The 13,102-nt window shown below is 42.5% G+C and overlaps 1 protein-coding gene across 2 annotated transcripts; it reads right to left on the reverse strand.

Annotated features, from left to right (window-relative positions):
- Positions 1 to 1,455: 1,455 nt before the first annotated feature.
- LOC148870901 (ABC transporter B family member 1) lies at positions 1,456 to 9,883 on the reverse strand. Of its 2 annotated transcripts, XM_088969513.1 has the most exons (11): positions 9,831 to 9,883; positions 7,714 to 8,375; positions 7,524 to 7,578; positions 7,255 to 7,430; positions 6,965 to 7,165; positions 6,580 to 6,839; positions 6,159 to 6,475; positions 5,770 to 5,993; positions 4,559 to 4,932; positions 3,665 to 4,379; positions 1,456 to 3,580 (listed from the first exon to the last, which is right to left on the reverse strand). In XM_088969513.1, exons 2-11 carry the CDS (start codon positions 8,152 to 8,154, stop codon positions 2,273 to 2,275), a joined length of 4,071 nt encoding a protein of 1,356 aa, XP_088825639.1. In that variant the 5' UTR covers positions 8,155 to 8,375; positions 9,831 to 9,883; the 3' UTR covers positions 1,456 to 2,272. The 2 variants fall into 2 exon arrangements, with proteins under 2 accessions (XP_088825639.1, XP_088825638.1); XM_088969512.1 differs by lacking the exon at positions 9,831 to 9,883 and having other exon boundaries at positions 7,714 to 8,517.
- Positions 9,884 to 13,102: the final 3,219 nt, after the last annotated feature.

Here is a 13,102-nt window from a genome sequence, read left to right on the forward strand (position 1 = left end):
AACTTTATTGCATGTGAAATTATGAACCCCGGAGCCAGAAGGGTGAAAATTTGAAAAATATTAAGTGATCCCGTCTTGGGGTTGGGTTGACTGCCTATCTTTTTGCTTTTTTAAATCAGGAGGACCACTTCCATTCCATGGTTCTAAATTACTGAATGATAAATTGGTAATCAAGACAAAGAAACATGCCACGTTTTCTCATTAAGACCAAGGGTTTTGTCATCCACAAAGACTAAAGCAGAGATCAAAACGAGGATGAAATTTAAAACGTTATCCACAACTGCAGGATTAAACATCTAGACCCATTATTTTATCTCTAAGTGTTGTTTGCTTAAATTTTACTGAGCACCAGAAGTTACTCAACCAATGACTTTTTTTTTCTCTTTCAATTAAAAAAGCATACCCGCAACATGCAGAACATGTGTATGCTCGGCTCCAGATAGGTTTTCTTGTTTTTTTCTTTCTGGTAAAGGAGTATATATGATGGTGGGGTTCATTCCAAATTTTGTTTTCGTAGAGTATCTTTTCTTGGGTTCCATCGTGTCTGTAGGCGAGCCGGCCAGCTATCCCAAAGGTTGCATAAATCCAGTGATCCAAGAGTTGCATCCAATGTATGGTGGAGTTTATATTTGGGAACAGTGCCTCAGATATAATCAATCAGCCTCCACCCTCCCTGCAGTAATCCAAGTAAGAAAAATTGCTCCAACTCTACTCATCTCAGACCCTGACCCAACAAAGATTGAAATAAGCAAACTCAAAAAAGAAGATTTGGAGTTGGGAGCAAAGGAGCCGCAGGGTACGCGTACGCCTCCCCCCTTTGTAATGGGCTTGTATTTCCAATGTTTATTTCACACGCATTGTGACCAGGAGGAGTGGAGGACCAACACCCCACCACCGAGGCCAGGTACGAACCCCAGTCACCACTTGTAGTTCTTGGAGTCCTTGATCATGTCATGTGTGCATTCTCCCTGCTTTTACTCAACACGTTCCCCTATCTGGGAGGTTAAACATGTGCTAGCGGGTCAACCACCACATGACCCAAGCTAATGCTGTCTCCTCATCTTATTCCCACTACATATATAAATCCTCATTATTCCTAGCCTAGCCAAACTCAAGGGCACTACCTACGCTACGATTGGTGCGTCTGGATCCAACCTGGACCCTGTGTGCACTCTCAGAGGGTAATTGTGTATGTGCAAAGCAATCACATGTCTGCCACTTCTAGTTGTTCTCCTTTTCTAAATGGAAAAATGAAAGCCACCCCACTGGCCACTCTCACACGATCTTATGAGTCAAGTGAAGCCAACCCCAAGCTACAGTCTCATCTCCCTAGGCCTAGCTAGTTGTCATGGGCCCACCTCCAGCTGGGTTCCCCTTCAGGATTCAAAACTAGATAGGTGTTTTTGGGTAGAGGATAAATAAAGCACACTCCAAGTAGAGTAGAGAGATGAGAGATGTGGGTTACCCGTTTCTCTTCATAGTTCACCAAATAATAATTGCTTACAATAATTACACTGAGAGATAGAGAGAGATCCAAAATTCCTTCCAAATGCCCAAAATATACAGAACCCGCACCAGACAGACACTACTACTAGGCATAGGCAGTGATGCTCAGTCCCTACTGGGCTACTCCCAAGTCCCAACATTAGGATCAGAAAATGATGGGACAGACAGTTTACACGGTTGATGCCATGGCCACAGGCCCACAGTCCACAGAGTTGGAATCACATCACATGTGGTGGATCACTTTCAGCCAAGGTATCTCCATCACAATTCCAATGGCATCATTGAATACGAAAGGGAAATGGGTCCCATGCCCATCCTTGTGATAATTTTGGAAGTAGCAGATGGTGATGGAGTGGACCCGGCACCGATCTTCGGCGATCCTTCCTTTGAATACCCATTACATGGCGGCAGGACAAACTACATACACGAGGGGTGCCTGCTCTCCTTGTCTTCTTGACTTCCAACTTCCAATTCCCAATCGATGTATTGTTATTTTTCCCTTCCGCCAATTTCTTTATATATAATACCAGAACAAAACAAAACAACGCTTCTAGCCTTCTACTTTCTAGCTCTATCTATCTCTCTCTACAGTCTAGTCTCTACTAGGGTACAAAACCAAAAACAAAAGACTATATTACATTACATATCACCAACATATGTTAATATTGTAAAACCCATGCCATGAGCCCAGGAAGGAAAAATTTTGACAGTATTCCAGTCTCCTCCCCTTTCTTTCAAGTTTCAGCGATGTGAAAAGTGAAACTAATTATTTCACTTGGCTTCTCTCTCTCTCATCGTCGTCCTTGGCACGTGCCGAAGAAGTTGAGCCTGGTGCTGGTGCCATTCCTATGGCCTGCCCAGCGTGTGAAAACCTCTGCAACTGGATCATTCGGGCGTAACAACCATCCGGGAAATGATTGAGCAAATGCGAGTGTGACCCTTGTTCTGCCACCTTCCCATCGTCGATCACGGCGATGACATGAGCGTTCCTTATTGTTGACAGCCGGTGCGCCACCACAATGGTTGTCCTTCCGGCACATGCACGCTCCAGGGCCTCCTGGACGCATTTCTCCGACTCGGCGTCCAGCGCGCTGGTGGCCTCGTCAAGCAGCATGATCTCTGCTTTCCTTATAAAAGCCCGGGCTATGGCTACCCTTTGCCTTTGCCCGCCCGACAACTGGACACCCCTCTCGCCCACCCAGGTTCGATAGCCGTCCGGCAGCGATGAGATGAACTTATGGGCATTTGCCAATGTTGCAGCCTCGATCACTTCGGCCTCTGTGGCGGACTCCCGTCCGTATGCAATGTTGTCATGTATGGTGGCCGCGAACAGGCAAGGCTCTTGTGGCACCATTGCCATATGCCTTCTCACTGACTTGAGGTTGTATTTCCTTATGTCCTTCCCATCAATCAGCACCCTGCCTGATGATGGCTCGTAGAATCGCTGCACCAGTGCAATGACAGAGCTCTTGCCGCACCCACTCGGGCCAACGAGGGCGAGCGTTTTGCCCGCTCGGGCACGTAGAGTGAGGTCTCGGAAGATTTGCACGTCGGGGCGAGATGGGTAGCTGAAGTCGATGTGCTTGAGTTCTACGTCCCCTTTTAGGCGGTCAGGGACGGGAGTCGAGTCGGGATCGTCGGGCTCAATTTCAGTCCTGCGGTCGAGGAGGTCAAAGACTGAGCGCATGGCTCGACCTCCCTTGATGAAGTCAGGAGCAAGGGTCAGTGTCTCGGCAGCGCCATTGGCGGACACCATGAGTACCATGAAGACTCTGATGGTTTTTGAGAAATCAGAGATGTCATGCTTTACGAGCCAAGCTGCATACCACAGCCCAAGGGCGTAGGAGGCATAGAGTAAGAATTGTGCTACTCCAAAGCCACTTCCAGCAATCTGTCCCTTCCAAAAGCAGCGACGCAGGGGTGACTCAAGGTTGGAGGAGAAGAGGCTGACGATTTTCGCCTCTGAATTGAATGCAGCCACAGTTCTGACATTTGACACAGCCTCGCCTGCTAGCTGTGTTGCCTTGGCGTGGGCAGCTTCTAAGTCACCGGAGAAGCCATTCATGAACATTTTCTGCAAGGCGGGAAAAACAAGTCGGAACAATTTTTGCTTTGCCAATACAGTGGCATGCATTCACGACAATAAGGAAATCCATACCTGCAGAACGGTGGCAGCAACAACAACAGGGAATACAGCAAGAAGAACCAGAGAAAGGCGCCACTGCAAAACGAACCCTGCAGTGCAAGCAACAAGCATGAGGGCTGAGTTCTGCATGATCACCGAAATCCGATCTCCGATTGCTGATCGGACGTTGTTGGCATCAAGAGATAGCCTGGCTGCAATCCTCGCACTCTCGTTCTCCTCTTGGTCAAACCATGCAATTTCGTTCTTCATTACAGCTTCCAGCATCTTCTCCCTCACCCGCTTCGTGAGATTCTCCCCCACAACATCCCAAAAGAAATGTTGCAGGGTGTTGAAGAGAAGGGCTGCTGATGAAACCCCAATCAAAAGATAGCAATATTTCCCAATCTCTCGACTCATGTAAGCATGGTCTGGGTTATAGTAGACGCTTAGGACAGCACTGAGGACATACGCAAAGAATGCGCTCAGAGAGCCACACACAACCGACCCAACAGAGCCAAACAAGGCGTAGGTCCATTCAGGGGAATTCATCTTGGCAAGGCGCAAGAAGGAATTAGCTTGCTCCTTGAAGGCAAGCTTCTCCATCCGGTAATTGGGATGTGAGGCATCAACTGAGAAACTAAAATCAGAGGTGGAGAAGTCGGAGAGTCGTCGTGAGTAAGGTGATCGGCCATAGGAAGAATTCCGGGCAATAATTGGCGAGCTTACAGAGTTCCTGGCGCTAGAAGGTCTGCCAAAGTAAAACCAAATTTTTACCTAAGAGTTTCAGTAAAATGTAAATCATCTAAACAATATTGGGGAATGACTAAATATATTTGCAGTGAACAAACTACTAAACAGAAACAGAAATTATCGACAAGGAAAAGAAAAAAAATAAAAAAAACACATTGCTGAGTTTGTGGAAATTACCTTGCACTGCTCTTCCTGGCATTGTTAAGAGCAGTCTCATGAGCCATTTCCTGCATGCGGATAAGCTTGGCGTAGACGCTATTTTCACCTTTGGCAATGAGCTCATCATGGGTCCCAATTTCAGAGACACCACCTTGCTGGAGGACAGCAACAAGGTCAGCCTTGCGGATGGTAGAGAGCCGGTGGGCAATGACAAGAGTTGTCCTCCCTATCATGAACCGGTCAAGGGCCTCCTGCACCAGCTTCTCTGACTCTGAATCCAGGGCACTTGTTGCCTCGTCCAGCAGCAGGATTGCTGGGTTCTTCATCATTGCCCTTGCTATGGCAATTCTCTGCTTCTGTCCTCCTGAGAGTTGCAAGCCTCTCTCCCCAACCTGCCATTTTCAAATTATCGTTTCATATAGTTCATACACTTGTTTACTTGTCACCACCATTGATATTCTAGCCTCTAGGAAATCTAGCCTAGCTTCCATTTGGTCTTTCTTTTCTGCAATTTACTTCATGCTTACCATTCCCTCTCAGTAATTAGTACCAAAGATCAAACATTTTTTTCATTTTCTACTGCCGTGTGAACTTTTACTGCTATTTTTAAATGGTCAGTCCAGTCAACTAACGGAATTTAAATTTTTTATTTTATTTTTATTAATTCAACCATTTCAGACTAGTTTAAAACAAGGTCACATCACATGGTTTCAGTCAACAGTACATGTGAATATCAGACGGGGGTTTTATTTATTTCTGCTGAAATGGATACTGAACCAAGTTATTGTCTATTTTAAGAAGGCCTGCCAAAGAGTCATGTCCATGTTCAAGGTTCACCTTCCAAGAATTTGACAAATCTCCCCCTATTAAACAGTACAAAGACTAAGAATGTGCCTAACATATGAAAAAATGATTAAAATCTATTAATTTGAAACTCTAATTTAAGATGGCCATGTATGAGCTCAGAATTTGGATGACCAGACAAGGGGAGAATCCGGACCGCCCAGTTAATCAGGCCAAGTTTAGAAGGAAAACCTAATGCAACCTGACGGCGGTTTAGATCATCAACCAGACTACTTTTACATTTAACCATGATTGATATCAAGGTCTCCATCCTATTCCTGGAAATGTAAACCTGTAAATTATGCTTGTGGAGGTGAGATATTTTAGGTTCTATTGTATTAAGCTATTAAACCTCAACCTAACTCATTGATAAGGTTTGTACTAACCAGAGTGTCATAGCCATCAGGAAGCTTGACTATAAACGAGTGGGCATTAGCAACCCTGGCTGCCTCTTCGATCTCAACTTGGGTTGCTTCTGGCCTACCCAAGAGCATGTTTTCTTTAATTGTGGTCGCAAATAAAGCAGGCTCCTGGCTCACAAGCCCTATCTGTTGCCTCAACCATCTTAATTTGAGTGCCTTTATGTCGTGCCCATCTAGCAGAACTTGCCCTGTGCGGTCCAAAATACCTCTCCATAAGTACGCACATGAAATCCGTGAACAGAATTGGCTTCCATGGCAGAGTAATTAAATTTATTTAATAAAAGGAAGCCTATTTCATTTATTTCATTTACAGTTTTACTGAATTAGAGGAAAAAAAATGGTGTATTAATTACCTGAAGTAGGATCGTAGAATCTTTCAATGAGGGAGACGACTGTGCTCTTACCAGAGCCACTGCTTCCAACCAAGGCTATGGTCTTCCCGGCTGGAACGATTAAGGAGAAGTTCGAGAGGATCTGAATGTCTGGCCTGGAGGGGTACGAGAAATCGACATTCTTCAGCTCCACCTGGCCTGTAACTGATTCCAACTCCAAACCCGACTCACTATTCCTGTCAATACTTGGTTTGTGATCAATGATGCGGAAGATCTTTGCAGCCGCAACTCTTGCCTTTGTGAAGGCTGCCATGCTCGGGGCGGACTGTCCGAGAGCCCTGTGAACCGAATGCTATTCTCATAAAAATAGAAAAGAAAAGTAAACAAATGTAACATTCAAATGGACAAATATGTCAAAGAGGACGCCTGATCGAACACTTACAGTCCACCTATCATAACAGCGAACATGGTGGCAATGGCTAGTCCTCCATTGGTAAAGTGGTGTCTAACGAGATAACCTCCATACCACAAAAGAAGGGCATAGCAACAGAAAACGGTGAAGTATGTAGCTCCAAGTCCTATTCCTTTTGCAAATCCGGTCTTGTAACCAAGCTTCTGAGCAACCCTTAATGCCGATGAGTAAGCTTCTAATGCTCTTGATTCACCAACATAAGACATAACCGTCCGGATTTGAACAATAGTCTGCAGTTTTCCTTGAAATCAGTAATACCCATAAAGAACATCTTCTGTTTCTATTGATTAATGTGCACTATTTTTTAATCCAGTACCCAGAATGCCAAATGGGAAAACTTGCTCTGTTTCTCTACCTGTTCTGCAATGTTTCCGCCTTGGGAAAGAGCTTCCTGACTCTTGGAGGAGAGCTTGGCCAATGTGGTGGTGTGGATGGCTCCAATTAAGGCAATAAGAGGGACGACTGCAAGCGTGACGAGGGCTAGTTGCCATACTGCAGTGAAACCCACCACAAACCCAGAAACGAAGGTTGCAAGGTAATGCAAGAAATTACCCAACTGCAGAAGGAAAGGAAGCAATTGGGTGCAATCAGAGAACAATTGCAGGAAAAGTAACGTAGAATTAGACGTGGGTTTCTCTTTCTTACCTTCTCGCTAATGGCATCTTGGACCAGCACGGCGTCCGTATTAATGGCGAAAATGATATCAGAAGTTCGAACCTCTGTATCAAAGAACTGCACATCCTGATTCAAAGTAGCTTCAAGGTACTTGATCCTCAACTTGGTCGATTGTCTCTCTCCCGTCCACATCCAACATGATATCTCTGCAAGTATTTTCGACTTCTTCCAATTATAATCCAAGTTAAAACAGCAATAAAACTAAAAGCCCAACTACCCAAGAAGATCAAACGAAGAACCTGCCCACGAAGACGCCCAAATTGCTGCTCCTACCACAAGAAAGTAGAATGCGTACTGCAAATTCAAACAGCGAATCAAAGATGGGTTCTCACAATCCATTCAAAGCAAGCCCAATGAACAAACACACACACATACACACACACACACACACTTAATTTCATAAAAACCAGAGCGTTCAGTAATCGTTACCTTGACAACTTCCTGCACCATCTTATCCTGATTGTTAGCATTGGACCCGAATGAATTCACAAGATCGGCGAAGAATCGAAGGAACAGCGGCAACGAGCAGCCATGAACGATAGCACCAGCGGAACCAATCGCCATTAAGACACAATCCAACCCATCTGCAAATCTAAAGAGCTCACCGAACCCTACTGAAGGAGGAGATGAACCGGGCTTCTCCCCGGTATCTTTGTTCCCCTCAGAAGCCTCCATTTTCCCCTTCTCTCCTCTATCCTCACAACCTTGGACTACTCTAGCCTCCAATCTCTGGGCTACTTTCAGTTCTATTTGCGTTGGTTCCACTTCCCCTTTAAATCCTCCCGCCTCAGCTGATGTGAGCTCAACACCCTGCATTTCGGACCATCTCCACTGCTCTACCGTCTTTATCTCCTTAGAATTTTCTGACATTGCAAAATTCTTGCTTTACAAACAGACCCCTCTTTATTTTCTCTCTCCTCTCTCTCTCTCTCTCTCTCTATTTGTCTTTTAAGCAGTACTTCATTTGCAATTTTTCTTTAATCCCTCTTCCTTTTTTTTTAACTTGTTTACTTTCTCCTCTTCTTCTTATTGCACATCTCTCCAAGTGAGTTGGATTTTTACAGTTGACACTCTCCCTCACTTCTTCTCCTCTGTGAATCAGAGAAAACGACAGAAGGTAAGAACACTAGGCGTTTTATAAGAGAAGCAGAGGAACCTTTACCGACAAACATACAGTAAGTGTGAAAGCTTGATAATGGGGTTTTGACCCGAACTAATTACCCTCCCAGAAATCAATTTCTTTTTTCTTGCTGAAGAAGAAAAAACAGTAAAATCATCACGGAAGAAAAGAAATTCAACCCTCCAGCCATACCTCTCTGTCTGTCTCCTACCCTGACTTTCCTTCAAATCCGCTTCTTTTACAGTTGTACTAAGTTGAGTTTAAGAAGCGAACTAACAGACATTAACACAAAAACAACCTCTCTCGGTGAAAAATGCTTTTCTTTTTCCGAGCTTTTCTCTAAAGACCCAGAAAGAACGAAAAAGGAAAAAAAAATCTTTTTATTCACTAACAGAAGAATTTAAGCGAGAAATTGTCTGAAAGAGAATGGATTTTTGTGAGACATTTTATTATTTTCACATATGTTGGCTACAAGGGGAAAGAGATATTGGATTAAAACTTAACCAGAAATTGATGATAATCAAATCGAAGGGGTGTTTTGTTTTTGTTTTTTATGGCTGTTAGTAAAAAAACACGCATAAAACTCCGCTATTTTGTCAGGAAACCGCTGGTTTTAGTGTCTCCGCTAAAAATTACTCTCTCTCCCCACCATTTTTGACTAAAGACCAATCTCTCTTATAAGCTAATTCTTCAATATGCTGCCCCCTGTCAGAATTAATCAAAATAATTGCTCCTCCTGAAACACCGAAGCTCAGCTAATTTAGTCAGCCACGATTTTTGTCGGGAACTCCCGGGATCCAATGAAAACTCGGAGTCAAAATTCCACTGCTTTTATGTCAGAAGAATGAATTCACAGCCTCCATCACCTCCTCAACCACCGCATTTTCCCCTAAAATAAGAACAGCTCTAATCTATCCACAGATCTAACTCAACTCCTTCATTAGTTCCGAAATCCTTTATTTCCATACGTTTTCTGTTCGCGAAAGAGATACGGACTTCCTGATTTCAAATGACAGCGAATTTGTCGGTTTTGATTGAAGTTAGTAAACAATCCGCTCCACGCTCAAGCGGTTTCGAGAGAGGGGAGAAAGTTTGAAGTTTCAGTCAGTCGGAAGACCGTACTGTCAGAACCTAACTAAATTAAGCAGGAAAATCCGAAAATGCTCCACAATGAGAGAGATCTGAAACTCAGATTAGTGGGAGTCTACTTTAATCACGCCTCCGGACTTTTAAAAGCTTTCTATCCAGCTCGTTCTCGCCTAAATTCCGATAGAAAAAATCGAACAAACAAAAAGATCAATACAAGAAAAGCAAACAGACATCTTACTACAAATTCTCCGAAGCTGCAGTAGTTTATACATTCTAACCATTAAAATTACAGTAGAAAATAAAAGAGCAAATGAAGCTAGATTTTCGCTTTATCTACCGTTAGAGATGAAACAAAATTAACTTCTGCGGGGCCTCGTTTTTATCTCCACGCGCTTTCAGTGAGTCAGTGAGTCTCGCGGATAAAAACGGGCGAACTCGACAAAATGACGCTCATGCCTCATCGCCATATAATTACGCTAAGTGCCACCGGATCAACGCGAAATGACAATTCTACCCTCTCTACTGTCGTAGGAGATGTTTGGGATGGATGCTGATTTTTCTTATGAGATTTTTCAAAAAATCATGGATTTCTGATTTCTCATGAATCACAGAAATTGCTTATTTGATATTATTCTTGCCACCTCACTTGATTTCTTAGAAATTGGTTATGAGTTGTTTGGTAGTAATTATGAGTAGTGATTTTTTGTGTTTATAGAAACCATCTTCCCTATTCATTTTAGATACTACATCATCAAAAAATAATCGGAATCAGCTCAATTTTAATAATTAATTTCTGACTGATTTGCCAATTTCTCAAAAATCAGTCAATCGAACAGCAAAATAATCAATGATTCTTGAATCATTGATGTAGTTCTGATGTGATGCCAAGAACTAGTTGGAAGATTAACTGGATACTAGTTGCATAGCGAATTGGACCAAGTTGTAAAACAAAGGATCAAAGAACTCGAGGTGGTTAACCCGACGAGGTCACTCCGATGCTTAAGTCAGTAATGTATTCTAGTTGCAAGCTGAAAGCTTGAATGCAAGTAGGCTAGTGAGCAAGTAATCGTGCCTACCTGGGTCTCAAAGGCTAATGCTCTTATATAGTTGGACTGTCATGGGTCTCACGAAACGTTCCCGGGGTCTTTGGTCCAAGTCGTTGGGGTTTGTTTTGTTCGAAAAGGCAAGAATCGCTAATTGATAGGGATTACCATTTCCCTTTGATTTGGACGGGGTGAAGTTAACCTAACAGTTGCATGGCATGATCTTGAAAGATTCGGGGACAGTTGACAAGCTCCTAGAGATCTGCTCTGTGTCGCTTTGATTAGTCTCAGCTATCCAAGGTGCTCGGAGCTTGATGATGTCCGAGGTGACTGGGACTCCGAAGTAACTAAACTTGTCGAGGTGACTGTGGTGCTGAGTCATCATCTAACTGGTGGGATATATCCACGTGTCCTCTGTTTATCAAGTTGGGCCAAAACGCCCCTCATCACGCATCATCCCAAACACCACTCTAATGGATGTATTCGTTTTTGAGTTTTTGTTTGAAAAACAAAAAATCACATGCATAGACAAACACCCCCTTGGAAACAGTTTTCAGAAAATTCGTTTTAAAATTTTTCAACCCAACTAGAGTGAATATATGAAGCAGCACGTCTGTCACTGTACAAGTGTACGACCTTGTTACTAATGCACAACCATACACGATCGGTGGGGAGCTTCTAGCTTTGGCACTTGGATGTTGTTGTCTACTAAGATGATGTGGACCTACTCTCACCTACATTCAGATGAGATGTAGCATTCTTTTAGGGTGATTTTTTACCCGGTTCTTTTCAATGGTGGGACCCCAATTCGATGCTGGGACCCACAGATCATGGAAAGGTCCTTTTGTGGTTTAGGTTGTAATAAGGCTGTGTTTGGATAAGCTTTAACATTTGTGATTTTTTCAAAACCCAAGCCCAAAAGCATCATGCCCCAATTTGACTTAATAGGTAATTGGCATCCGTGTTGGGACCACCACACCATTTTTTCATAAAAACAGTGCTGGGCATGTATTTTTTGTTTTTAAGCGCTGTTGCTACATACAGCACTAGTTTTATTTGGTACAAGTACTGTAGAACCATTTTCAGCATTGATCATATTATCTAACATGCAAGATGATGCCACATCTTTGCACCACTGACAGCAATGAGCTGTTTCCCAGAAAATGTTAAAATTGGCATTGCTTCAAACCACACATTTCTGATTTTTAAGGCATGGTCTGAAATAGCATTTTTTTTATGGAAAAACTATTTTAAATAATAGTCCATTTTTTAAAGCACCGCTTTTTCTGATGATGTGGTGCCTACATGACACCGTTTTTTCAAAAAACGGCATCGATGCCAAACACCCACTTAATGCTTTGGGACGTGCTTTGTATCTTAAAAATGTTTAGCTTTAGATTGATGTTCCCTTTCAAAGAAATTCTTGCCAAACTTCAAAACACTTTTTAGCTCATTTTTATTTCTTATAACCTAAGCTTAAAAGAAAAGCTTATCCAAATGGAGCCTGATTAGAAAATTAGGCCTTCCCATGCTTCAAAAGCAATAAGTCAGAATAAAAGCCCGTATCTCCTGATAGTAAAAACCATATTAACACTACGAGAGCAAGGCATCTAGCCTCACATTGGGTATTTCTCCTGTAAAGAAGGCTTAAAGTATGATTCCGGATAAAAAACACTTGTAAATAGGTGCATCAGACCCCTAAAGATATATCAGATGTATCATATTAATACTTTGAACCTTACCCATAAATGTATGTTAAATTTATGAAGAAATATTTCCAATGTGCAGCTAGATGTAAGGGTGTCAATGGACCGGTCCGTCCAGTCCAAAATCAATTTGGACGGATTGGACCAATTTGGTCTAAAATATTTATTAGATTGGATTGGACCTGGTCCATTCGTAACAAATTTATATTGGATTGGGTTGGATTAAGCCAATATCTAGTCCATTAATATAAAATAAGAATATATGTCAATAAATCGGGTTTGCGTTGAAACCAATTTAAATCAAAATGAATTTGGACATATTAGATGGTCCAGACATTGAATTGGACCGATTCAAATTAGTCCAAAACATTCATTGGATTGAATTGGAGCTTATGCTCTCAAAGTGTTCTCACGGTTTTTACCAACCATGTCATGCTAAAAAAAATGCCTATAAACCACTAGCCACAGGCTAGTTTACTCCTTGATTCAAGCAGGACATGAGAGAACAAATTAATCTCTTCTTAGTTCAACATTGTTAAGCACATTTAGAAGGTACAAAAAATGATCCATGCATTAAGCTATGTTTGGTTTGAGTTACGGAAGTGAAAGTCATAAGCAAATAAAGGGGGCATGTCATGGTCATAGAAGGAGCCATGTAGAGTCGATTTGCTTACGAAGAATCAAGACTCGTGAGGCTCCATACTCAAGGCTTGGGCATTAAAGTCAAAAGCAAGAAGAAAATGTATTGATTTGGGAAATTAGAACATCTGAAAGTCATCGGAATTAAGTGGTGTAAAGGGCGAACTTCATTCCTTGGTTATCACAAGTTTAGTAAATTAATATTAGGGATGCAATTTTTT

Source organism: Nelumbo lutea, chromosome 2 (assembly GCF_056320005.1).
Source record: "Nelumbo lutea isolate HS-2025 chromosome 2, American lotus-T2T, whole genome shotgun sequence".
Lineage (NCBI taxonomy): Eukaryota > Viridiplantae > Streptophyta > Magnoliopsida > Proteales > Nelumbonaceae > Nelumbo > Nelumbo lutea.

Coding starts and splice junctions, on each gene's coding strand:
- LOC148870901 (XM_088969513.1), bottom strand. CDS start 8,154: ATGTCAGAAAATTCTAAGGAGATAAAGACGGTAGAGCAGTGGAGATGG. Junction 7,579..7,713: donor TGGTGCAGGAAGTTGTCAAG/GTAACGATTACT, acceptor TTGAATTTGCAG/TACGCATTCTACTTTCTTGT. Junction 5,994..6,158: donor ATTCTACGATCCTACTTCAG/GTAATTAATACA, acceptor TGGACCGCACAG/GGCAAGTTCTGCTAGATGGG.